At 59.5% G+C, this 11,562-nt stretch overlaps 1 protein-coding gene across 1 annotated transcript; it reads left to right on the plus strand.

The window, feature by feature from the left end:
- The first annotated feature begins 4,766 nt into the window (after positions 1-4,766).
- On the plus strand, positions 4,767-11,414 carry LOC117003955 (SH3 domain-containing protein C23A1.17-like). Its single transcript, XM_033074341.1, has 4 exons — positions 4,767-4,787; positions 7,440-7,542; positions 8,199-8,869; positions 11,070-11,414. Exons 1-4 carry the CDS (start codon positions 4,767-4,769, stop codon positions 11,145-11,147), a joined length of 873 nt encoding a protein of 290 aa, XP_032930232.1. The 3' UTR covers positions 11,148-11,414.
- The last annotated feature ends 148 nt before the right edge of the window (positions 11,415-11,562 follow it).

The raw sequence follows: 11,562 nt of genomic DNA on the forward strand, positions 1-11,562 counted from the left end.
AACCACTCCTGCAGCCACTCCTGCAGCCATCCCTGCAGCCCTGCAGCCATCCCTGCAGCCCTACAGCCATTCCTGCAGCCATTCCTGCAGCCATCCCTGCAGCCATCCCTGCAGCCCCGTCGCGGCTCCGTGTGCCAGGAATGCCAATGAGGCCCCGGCTCACAGGCTCCTGCAGCACTCACCCCCCGGAATGCAGAGCAGCCACGGGTGGAGGAGCCCAGGCACTGCTGCTGGAGCCCTTGTCCAATTAGTTCAGTTAATTGTGGCTGGCAGGTACCCACACCTCCCCACCAACACCCTCCAGGCCGGACCTCCACCCTCTCCTCAGAGCTGGGGTTTGTGGTTTTGCTGCACTGCTGGATTTCCAGAGGGAAGATTTTCCCATTCACTTCCCTGCTCTGTATAAATCAGTGTGCAGGCAGGGCTGGGGTGGAGTCGCAGCCTGTGGATGCCCAGTGGGGCCGTGGCTGGTTTGTAACCCTGTCCTTGTCTCACATCCCTGTGCCCTGCTGGGACAATCCTGCTGTTGCTGACAGGGTGAGCATTCCCACCCAGGGAAGGTCGCTCAGGTGGGGAGGGGGAGATATTTGTTTGTGGAATTGCAGAAATGTACAGTGTGCCTTGCTATTTCCTGCTTGAGACTAAGGACATTTCAAACACTGCAAAATTCTGCTCTTGGTATGGCAGGAAAGAGCCTTTGGAAGCACGCTCTGCTGTTTCTGGCTGGGAAAACAAGACATGCACAGACATTTTTAAATACAAGAGTGTGCAGTGGATGTGTTAGGGTTCTATAGGGGCAGCAGGGTGGGCCCAGCCCGGTGGGGATGGGCAGGTGCTCACTGAGCCCCACGTCCCTCCCGATCCTGTGTGACAGATTCCAGCCTGGCTGAGGCACAGACACCAGCCCACAGCAGCAGAGTGCATTTGGTTATCAACAAAGGACGGATTCAGCCGTGCTGGCGCCGCTCCAAGCGCGGGAGCTGCCGAGGAGCGTGGAGGGTGTATTAAATATTCATCAAAATCTCGGTGCTTCATTCCCATCTCTTGCTCTCCTGTCCCCTCCCCTCGAAATTATTTGGTTCTAAAGGTTAGAAGCCTGCTTCGAAAATTAATTATTTCGTTAACTCCTTTACAAATTAGGTTTTCACGACTGAGTTTTTTGGGGTCGACACAAAATGAGCCCTGACCCCAGCACGAGATGGTGCCACCGATGCTCACGGCTGCATGTGACCCCAAATGCTACGTGAGCTCAAAAAAAGAAAAAAAATTAAATACAAAAATATCAGCGGGTTTGTCTCCTGCCTTCATCTGCCCAGCTCCGTGCTGCCAAGCCCTGCCCTCCAGCACGGCTCCAGCCGGTGAGCGAGCAGATCCTTCCAGAAATCCCTTGGTGCTCCATTGTCCTGCGGGGCACGCTGCGGGGTCAGGCGTTGGGGTGGGGTGGCTCTCCGGCCACTGTCCGAGTGTCCATCGCTGATGCTCCTCAAGGGCTCCTCGGGGCGTTCCGAGCCTCTGCTGCCCCGTGCCGGGCTTTGAACCCGCGTGGTGCCTCTGGTTCCTCCTCTGCATCCCAGTGCCGGGTGCTCAGCGATGATTCCGGGCTGGCAGGGCTCGAGTGCAGCTCTCAGACAATGCAGCGTTTATTTTAGCGCTCACCCGGTGCCTTGTCACTCCCCGGTGGTGTCCCCTATGATGTCCTCAGTGATGTGCCCTGTGATGTCGCAGTGATGTCCCCGCTGATGTCCCCGCTGATGTCCCCAGTGATGTCCCCGCCGATGTCCCTGTGATGTCCCTGTGATGTCCCCGCCGATGTCCCTGTGATGTCCCCGCTGATGTCCCCGCTGATGTCCCTGTGATGTCCCGCTGATGTCCCCGCTGATGTCCCTGTGATGTCCCCGGTGATGTCCCCGTGGTGTCCCCGCTGATGTCCCCAGTGATGTCCCCGCTGATGTCCCGGTGATGTCCCCGTGATGTCCCCGCTGATGTCCCTGTGATGTCCCCGCTGATGTCCCAGTGATGTCCCCGCTGATGTCCCCGGTGATGTCCCCGTGGTGTCCCCGCTGATGTCCCCAGTGATGTCCCCGCTGATGTCCCGGTGATGTCCCTGTGATGTCCCCGCTGATGTCCCTGTGATGTCCCCGCTGATGTCCCCAGTGATGTCCCGGTGATGTCCCCGCTGATGTCCCCGCTGATGTCCCCAGTGATGTCCCCAGTGATGTCCCCGTGATATCCCCGCTGATGTCCCTGTGATGTCCCCGTGGTGTCCCCGCTGATGTCCCCGCTGATGTCCCCGCTGATGTCCCGGTGATGTCCCCGTGGTGTCCCCGCTGATGTCCCCGCTGATGTCCCTGTGATGTCCCCGCTGATGTCCCCGCTGATGCCCCCGTGATGTCCCCGCTGATGTCCCTGTGATGTCCCCGCTGATGTCCCCGCTGATGTCCCTGTGATGTCCCCGCTGATGTCCCCGCTGATGTCCCTGTGATGTCCCTGTGATGTCCCTGTGATGTCCCCGCTGATGCCCCCGTGATGTCCCCGCTGATGTCCCTGTGATGTCCCCGGTGATGTCCCCCGTGATGTCCCCGCTGATGTCCCTGTGATGTCCCCGTGGTGTCCCCGTGGTGTCCCCGTGATATCCCCGCTGATGTCCCCGCTGACGTCCCGCTGATGTCCCCGCTGATGTCCCCGCTGACGTCCCGCTGATGTCCCCGCTGATGCCCCCGTGATATCCCCGCTGATGTCCCCGCTGATGTCCCCAGTGATGTCCCCGTGGTGTCCCCGCTGATGTCCCTGTGATGTCCCCAGTGATGTCCCCGCTGATGTCCCCGCTGATGTCCCTGTGATGTCCCCGCTGATGTCCCCGTGGTGTCCCCGCTGATGTCCCCGCTGGGCTGGCGCCACCCGGTCCCCGCTCGCTGCCGTGCGGGAGCTGCGGGTGCGGGCAGGGCCGGAGCGGGGCAGCCCGGCATTAGGATGCAGCTCCATCGCCATCTCCCTGGAGACCACGGGAAGGGCGAATCGCTCTGGGCTGGCAGCCGTGCTGGGAGAGGGCAGCTGCGGCCGGTGGGGATGAATTACTGCCCTGTCCGGCCCGGCCTTTGTTCCCCGAGTTACCGCAGGGACGGGAGCGGGGACAGGACCGGCCCTGCCGCAGGCTGAACCGCGAGCGATTTCATATTTTCTGTCCTTGAACTAATTATTGGCAAAGGCTCTTTGGGGCTGGCACCGACAGGAACTGCCGTGCTGCCGTGCTGTGATCCCGTGTTTAACTCTCGGTCATTCCTGGGCCGCTGCGAGCCCTCTGTGCCACCGAAGGGAGCCTCATGCTGCAGGGGCATCGCTGAGGATAAAGGCATTTCTGGGCGCTGCTGCCCATCACCCGGCCTGGAACGCTCCGGCAAACCCGGGCTCGTGTTTGGAGTCGGGATTTGCGGTCTGGGGAAGGAGCTCCGCAGGTTTTTCGTTGTCTCCAGCCCTGCCCTGCTCTCGCTTTGCTGCGGCTCCGTTGGATTCCAGCGGAGGAGCGGCGGCGATGCTGCAGGGTGGTTTTTCCCCGCTGCTCACGGATTGTCTGTGCCTGGCTGTCCCCGAGCACAAGCTCGCTCCTCCGCTCTCCCGCAGCGCCCTGCTCACACCCCGGGTTTTTATTGGGTTTAATTGGCTCTGACATCGTTTCACGGCAGGAATTCTGCTCCCATCAAAACCTGCTGCTGTGGGTGTTCCCCTGAGGGAGAAGTGAGATAAGTGAGGGAGAGGATGTGGTGGAAACCCCAGGGCCAGGCTGGCATCCCCTGCGTGCTGTGCAGCCCCCGTGTGCACATCCAGCCCTGGGGTCTCACCTGTAGCCAGGGCACAGCTCCTGGCAGGTGCCAGTGTCTGTCTCAGGGGTCAGGGCACTGCTGGGCTGGGCGCTGTGCTCCAGCTGTGCTCCAGCTGTGCTGGCCGAGGGACGGCCAAATCCCACTGCAGCAGCTCCTCAGGTCACAAACCATGCAGGGAGATTCCTCCCCTCTGCTCCTCCTCCTCCTCGCTGCCATCGCTTCCCTCCCAGCCCCGGGGCCAGCAGCGCCGGGCCCAGCCCTGTCACTCTGTGCTCTGTCCCCTTGCTCCCTGCGGATCACGACCCCCAGGGCTGCCCTCAGCCCCTTCTCTTCCAGGCCCTGTTGCTGCTCCCAGTGCAGCTCATGTGCTGATCTCTCCTAAGGGACGGGGAGCTGCAGAGCTGGGAAGACACCTGATGCAAAGAGAGGGGACAGCCACCACCAGGGACCTTCCACAGGACCAGCAACCAGATCTCTCCTCAAACCTTCCCCCTGGAGCTCCTGCCTGTCCCACTGAGGCTCTCCAGGTGCTCCATCCACACGGACCTGGTGCTGCCTGGCTCCTACAGCCATTCCTGATCTGAGTTTGCTCCAGAGCTGCACATGCTGCCAACACTGAACCTTCAGACACGAGAGCTGAGCTCTGCAGGACACCAGGACTCTGCTGACAGACCCTGAGTTCCCAGCCCTTGCTAAACCCAGAGTCAAGGAAGCAAAGGAGAGCCCCATGGACAGCTCAGAGAATTAAGGAGTTCATCAGAGGCTGTGAACAAATGATGGGTAATTAAGACCCCCAGCAAATACCAATTTGCTGTGTGCAGCCCAGGCAGGCTGGAGGGATGGGGTGGGGTGAGCAGGCTGTCCCTGACGTGCAGGGCACCTCGGGGCTGCTGGCAGCAGGGAAGGAGCCCAGGGGAGGCAGCTTCACCTGGCTCCAGCCTCAGAAAGATGGACCACGAGGAGTTCCAGGTCTGGCACAGCCCATTCTGCTAAAGCTGAGTGTCCTCACAGGGACCACACCAGCTCTTCCTGACCTGCCCACAGAGGACATGGAGAGCAGCTTCCTCCCTCCCCTCCATCACACAGGGGACAGCAGCTGCTGTTGGGGTTCCTGCAGCCTTGGACCCGCTGTGGGACAGGGATGGATGGGCCCAGCCAGAGGGGCTGTGGAGGAGGAGTGGGGTGAGCTGCCAGGGTCTGTCCTGCACTCCTTGGGCTGTGGTTTCTGTCTGTCCTGCTCTCCTTGCACTGTGGTTTCTGTCTGCCCTGCACTCCTTTCACTGTGGTTTCTGTCTGCCCTGCTCTCCTTACACTGTGGTTTTATTCCTTCTCTCACCCAAACCAGCAGGGCTGGGGCACAGCTGGCTCCAGACACCCTGTCCAGGCATCCCCAGCCACTCCACCCGGGCTCTGGGATCCTCTGCACACAAACAGAGCTCATAGAACTCTCCCTTTTGATTTAATAAGTATCTGGAAATGTCATAAAAGGCGTGATAATAAATTATCAGATGCAGGAAAATGAGTAGCCAAAGGCATTGAAAAAAGGACAAGAGTAAAGGCAGTAGATTAAGACACTAATTCCCATTCCTTGCATGTTCTCCATCTCTCCTGTGTCTTGGCAGACACAAGTAAATGCCCCCACTTCCCGGGAAGCACTGTCTGCCTCTCCCTGCTGGATTGTCACCGCAGGGTGCCCACAGCCCATTTGTCCTCCAGATTCGAGGCTTTGTCCCTTTCAGAGGAGAGGCTGGGCTGGCTCATCCCCACTCCCACCGCCAGCACTCACACTTAAAGGGCAGGAGAGATTCCAGTGACAATGGCTAAATTTGATTTTACTGCTCTGAAGTAGCTCTGCAAACTGGAGGCCAAAATTGTGCCTTTGTTTAGACCATGCAACAAAGCAACAGGAGAAAAACCAGAGCCAGAAGGGAAAAAAGACTCAGGGATTTTGCAGAAGCTGGCAGGTCCTGCTGTAACTGCCACAGCGAGAGCTGGGCGTGGGGATTTTCTTCCAAATGCAGATTTGGAGCAAATCAGCTGCAGTAAATTCCCAGCACAGGGCTGTGAAGGCGGAGGGATCAGCAGCAAGGTGATGGATGTGTTAATGCTTTAACAGGCCAACCACCTCATAAATAATTCGCTGGGTTCTGGAGAAGCTGACCCGGTCACAGTGGCAATAAAGGGCTGTCCCACGGGCTCTGCTCCGGGGACCCACAGTGCTCCCGTGGAAAGGCTTAAGTGGCTTTTAACAATATCTATTTTATATTGTCAGAGCCCAGTGCTGCCGTCTGTGCGAACACCACGGCTCCAGCTCGGGGAATATCGCAGTGAAAACCCCAGAAATGATCCCTGAGTGGGGGTCACAGCTCAGCTCTGCGGGGAGCAGAGTGTGGAGCATCCCCTGGGAGCTCGGCTGGGTGGGGAGGGATGGAACCCCAGCATTGCCCAGATCGGGGGGGCTTCAAGGAGCCTGGGGGGCTTCAAGGAGCTCCCCAGGGATGGATCCACAGCCACCCCAGCTCTCCTGGGCAGCAGGAGCAGAGGGAGCCTGGCCTGCAGCCAGGGCTGTCCTGGTGGATTCATCTGTGTGCTGGGTGTTCTGCTCCTGTTCTGAGTGTTCCCCTGGTGTACTGGCTGCTCTGCCTCGGTTTTGGGTGCTCCTGGGGCACACTGGGTGTTCCTGGGTGTCCTGGACACCTCACCCTGCGCTGTGTCCCACTCTGTGCTGGCTCAGAGCAGCATGTGGGGCAGGGCTGTGCTGAACCCTTTGGGTTCCCCAGCCTTGCATTGAGTGTCAGGCTGCTCATGGCACCTGCAGCTCCCCCCGCAGCCACAGTGTGATGCTTTTGGATTTCTCTGCGCTGCTCGTTGGTCAGTTCCCCCGTTTTGCCTGGGTTGCAGCAGGCTGGTGAGTTCTGAACGTGTGGAGCTGGGGAATTTGTCCCGCAGCTGCTTTGCTGTGGGGTGGGCAGCCTGGCTCTGTTCCTGTAGCTCAGTTTGCTCTGTCCAGGCTGTGATCTGCACCCACTCTCGAGATGGTGGTGGTGGCAGAGCAGCAGGAGCAGGGGCAGGAATCCCACCCGAGCAGCGACTGGCACCTCTCCCTTCCCTCTCCCTCTCTGTGGGCACTGCTGAGCCTGACCCGACCCTGCTGGGGCTCCCTGCCGTGGCATCCCCTGCCCAAAGCACCTTCCTTCCCCTCCTCCCCCAGCCCCTGCACACACAGCTTCGTCCCAGCCACCGGAGACAAATGCGGCTGCAATGGAAAGTAAATTTTATATCCCGGCCCCTGTTTTTGCAAATGAGTGTGACTGTCAACTGCAGAATAAATGACACCTAATTACTGTTGGGGGAGTTCAGGCAGGAGGGCTTGGCTGGGAGGGGATCACAGGGAAGCTCCAGCGCTGATGGAAAATGAACAAGATTCCGGCTGTAAGGAACCGTAATTACAGAGGACTGACACACTGTGAGCTGTTTATGGTAATGAAGTGGTGCATCAAATCAAATTAACCTTAGTTATTTAACACAGAATGCACCGAGGACTCGGCTCAGTGGATGCTAAATCCAAATCCGGAGCCGAGGAAGCGGCTCCAGCGCTGCACGGGCGTCGCTTTGGTTTAGGATCGGTTCCGTGAGCGCCGGGACGATGGCGAGGGCGGGCGGAGCGGCGGCACCGGCGCTGCCGGGGGCTCGGGGAGCGGCGGGGACCCCCCGAGCCCGCACCGTGAGCCCCGGGACCCCCGAGCCCGCACCGTGAGCCCCGGGACCCCCCGAGCCCGCACCGTGAGCCCCGGGCCCCCCGAGCCCGCACCGTGAGCCCCGGGCCCCCCGAGCTCTCCTTCGCCGGAGCGGAGCCCAGGCCAGGTCAGTGTCCGACCCGGACAGCCCGGGGGTTCTCTCCCGGTCCGCCTCTGTCCCGGGGTTCTCTCCCGGTCCGGCTCTGTCCCGGGGGTTCTCTCCCGGTCCGGCTCTGCCCGGGGGTTCTCTCCCGGTCCCCCTCTGCCCCGGGGGTTCTCTCCCGGTCCGGCTCTGTCCCGGGATTCTCCCAGTCCGGCTCTGTCCCGGGATTCTCCCGGTCCTCCTCTGCCCGAGGTTCTCCCGGCCCGGCTCTGTCCCGGGGGTTCTCTCCCGGTCCGAGTCTGTCCCGGGATTCTCCCGGTCCGGCTGTTCCCGGGGATTCTCTCCCGGTTCGGCTGTGCACGGGGTTCTCTCCCGGTCCGGCTCTGTCCCGGGGGTTCTCTCCTGGTCCGGGTCTGTCCCGGGATTCTCCCGGTCCGGCTCTGTCCGGGGGTTCTCTCCCGGTCCGGCTGTGCCCGGGATGTTCCCGTGGCCGGTGGGTGCTCCCCGGGCAGGGATGCGATCTCTCTGCGCTCCGCTGAGGTTTCATTTCCCCTCTCTCCTCCGCCCCGAGGCTCCCGCCGGGATCCCTTCCCGCTGACGGGGGAGTAACCTTCCAAATCACCCCAAACTCTGCGCTAAAGATTAATGAGCGCTCGGAGCAGGGGTCCCCTCTGTGCTCCGGGCTGCTGCCCATCGCTCCGTGCTGCAGGAACCGATCCGTGCTGCGGGAACCGATCCGTGCTGCGGGAACCGATCCGTGCTGCGGGAACCGATCCCTGCTCCGGGAACCGATCCCTGCTCCAGGAACCGATCCGTGCTGCGGGGACCGATCCGTGCTGCAGGAACCGATCCCTGCTCCAGGAACCGATCCGTGCTCCAGGAACCGATCCGTGCTGCAGGAACCGATCCCTGCTCCAGGAACCGATCCGTGCTCCAGGAACCGATCCGTGCTGCAGGAACCGATCCCTGCTCCAGGAACCGATCCGTGCTGCGGGGACCGATCCGTGCTGCGGGGACCGATCCGTGCTCCAGGAACCGATCCCTGCTCCAGGAACCGATCCGTGCTGCGGGAACCGATCCGTGCTGCAGGAACCGATCCCTGCTCCAGGAGGTGCCGGCACAGCTCGGCTGGGGCGGGCGAGTTCGGAGGGCGTTGTGGCGAGGAGCAGCTCCGGACAGCGGTTCTGTGGATGATGCTGGAAGGCTGCAGGGTCAGCGGTGCTCTCTGGATAACGGGACAGGCAGCGAGGATGCGGCAGGCTCGGCTCGGCCCGGCTCGGCTCGGGATGCTCCGGGCTCGCTCCGCTGCTCCGCTGGTTTTGCCAGGCAGGAACGGGCGGTGCTGGCAGCGAGCAGAGGCACGGAGCGCCCTGGGGAGCTGCCAGCTGCTGGCACAGCCCAACAGGTGGTTTTGAATTGGTTTGGATTAGGAAATGTTTATTCAGAGCCCTGCGTGCCGGCGGGGCCCTCTGGGGAGCCGAGCCGCTCCTCGGGGAGAGGATTCCTCTGCAGGACTTCCCACTTGTTGGAACAGCACCAATCACGTCTCCAGCCTGAGGCTTTCCTCTGTGTATTTCACGGAGTTTGATGATTTTGGAGTTCCTGCAGTCAGGTCCATCCTGAATTATTTTTTTCCAGGAACCTGGAGTTTCCCCTCCCAGCGTGGCAGACGTTCCCCCACAGCATTCAGGGTGCTGAGCTGCCCTGTGGCTCCTCCATCCTCAGCCCTGCTCTGGCAGCTCCCCTGAGCACAGGGGAGCACCCGAGGTGTCATCCCAGCAGCTCCTCCCCTGGATTTTGTGGTTATGAGTTAATTTTGCTCCTTTCCATCAATATGAAAATGCTGTGTGAGTCCAGAGAGTTAATCACTATTGTAGGGAAAGAAAGAGCAGAGATTTCCTCTAATCCCCTTTAAATGGCCTCCAAATGAGGGCTCAACAAAGATGACTAATGACAGACGTGATTAAACTAATTTAAGAGGTGAAGCTTCTATGGAAGCCCCGAATCCCAGGTACAGCCTTGGGGCGCAGCTCCTCGAGCTCACTCAGCTGAGTAAATCAAACTCATTTGTTTTGTTTTGTTTTGACCAGAGGATTCCCTTTCTCTATTGAAAATATTTTTGTCTCTTCAGCAAACCTTTTCCTTGCTGCTGCCAAGCACCGTGTCCCTGATGGGATGCTAAATGCAGTTTCAGTTAATAGCCAGCTGCATCCTCATCCCTCACCTGATCCTGCCCCTCCAAGGGTTCCTCTGAGCACACATCAGTCTCTCACCAGCTGACAGCACTAATGAAATAGAAAGTCAATGGGATTTCTCTGGGGATCTCTGGAATGTGTCTGGGGAGCTCTCTGAAGAAAGTCCCTTTAAGGCCCTTAACAAAACCATGCAGAGTAAAGGGCAAAACAGGGGGTCCCATCCCCACAGCACTGGGAGTGATTAATGAGGCACCAGCGCTGTCCATCTTGCTTTTATTTAATTTGTTTTTTGTGTTGTTTGTGTCTCCCTAGACCTGACCAGGCAGGGATGGTTTGATGGATTATAAATGAAATCCAGGTCAACACATCCAAGTGTTACTGCCTCAGAATTTGCTGTGCCACAGAGGCCAGTGGAGATGCCTTGTGTTGTTAATTATGCCAATATATTTTCCTGAGCCATGTGATTAATTAGGCTGTGTATGGCTGGGCCACGGGCCTGTGGCTGTTTGTTCTTGGGTGGAGGTGGCTGGAATGGAGAACAAAATCTGCAACTGGTCTCAGCCCTTCTCTCCCAGAGCATCCAGGGGGAGAGACAATTCCTGACGTTGCATTTTGCATGCCAGGGAGCCTCAGGGCTGCAGGGAGCTGCCTCTGGCTGGGCACTGCTCCGGGGGAATGGGCAATGCCACAGGGACCACGAGAAGCCACCCAGCACCACCTGGACTTGTGTTTACAGGGGTGGATTGCACTTAAATTGCAGAGACTCCTCTGTTCTCACTGAACTTCTGAAAAGTGGATCCACAAAGTTTCATTCTCTTTTTCAAGCTCACACTGCAGTCTGTGCTGTGCTGAGCGTGGTCCCACACTGGACCCCATCCCAGGTGATGACTGCTCCCAGGGCAGAGACAGAACACAGGGTTTGCAGCTTTCAGGGTGTGAAAATATTCACAGAAAACCATTTTTTTGACAGAAGCCTCCTCAGCTTGCCAGAGTCAGGGCTTCAGCCTGTCCAGCAGCCTGGGCTGTGTCCCCTCTGTGCCCCAGCCAGCCCTGGGCACTGTGTGGTCCCCAGCCCAGCATCCCCAGCATCCCCAAGCCTGGTGCAGCCTGCAGAGCTCAGCTCTGCTGGGTTTCCCGTGGCAGGTGATGCTGTGCCTTGTCCCCACCCTGTCCCTCAGCCCTGGAGCTGACCCTCTCTGTCTTTGTCCCCATTAAGGTCACAGAGGAGCCGTCACTCTCCAGGTGCCAAGACGAGCTGTCCCACCCTCTGGTACCAGAAGACTGGGAACAGTAAGGCAGCTGCTCACTCTCCCAAATGGTTGCTCTGTGGTTGAATGCACCCTGGGTTTTCTCTGGCCATTTCCCCTCCTTGTCACCAGTGTGATTTTGGTGGTTTGTGCCTTCCACGCCGCTCAGGCCTGGCAGTCACACAAACCCCTGCTGTACTGGGAACTGCCCTGTCCTCCCTCTGATCCCACAGACCCTGAGCTGCAATTTCCCCATCACCAAGTTATCCCTGCTTGCAGGAGGGGCAGAACATGGGGTGAGGGGCAGAACATGGGGTGAGGGACAGAACATGGGGTGAGGGACAGAACATGGGGTGAGGGACAGCCCTGGCATCAGAACCCCTCTGAGTGCACCCAGCAGTGCTCTGGGCTGTCAGAGGCTCCAGCCACAGCCACAAACCCCTCAGAAAACGAGCTGTGGCT

The sequence above is a fragment of the Catharus ustulatus genome, chromosome 16 (genome assembly GCF_009819885.2).
Source record: "Catharus ustulatus isolate bCatUst1 chromosome 16, bCatUst1.pri.v2, whole genome shotgun sequence".
NCBI lineage: Eukaryota > Metazoa > Chordata > Aves > Passeriformes > Turdidae > Catharus > Catharus ustulatus.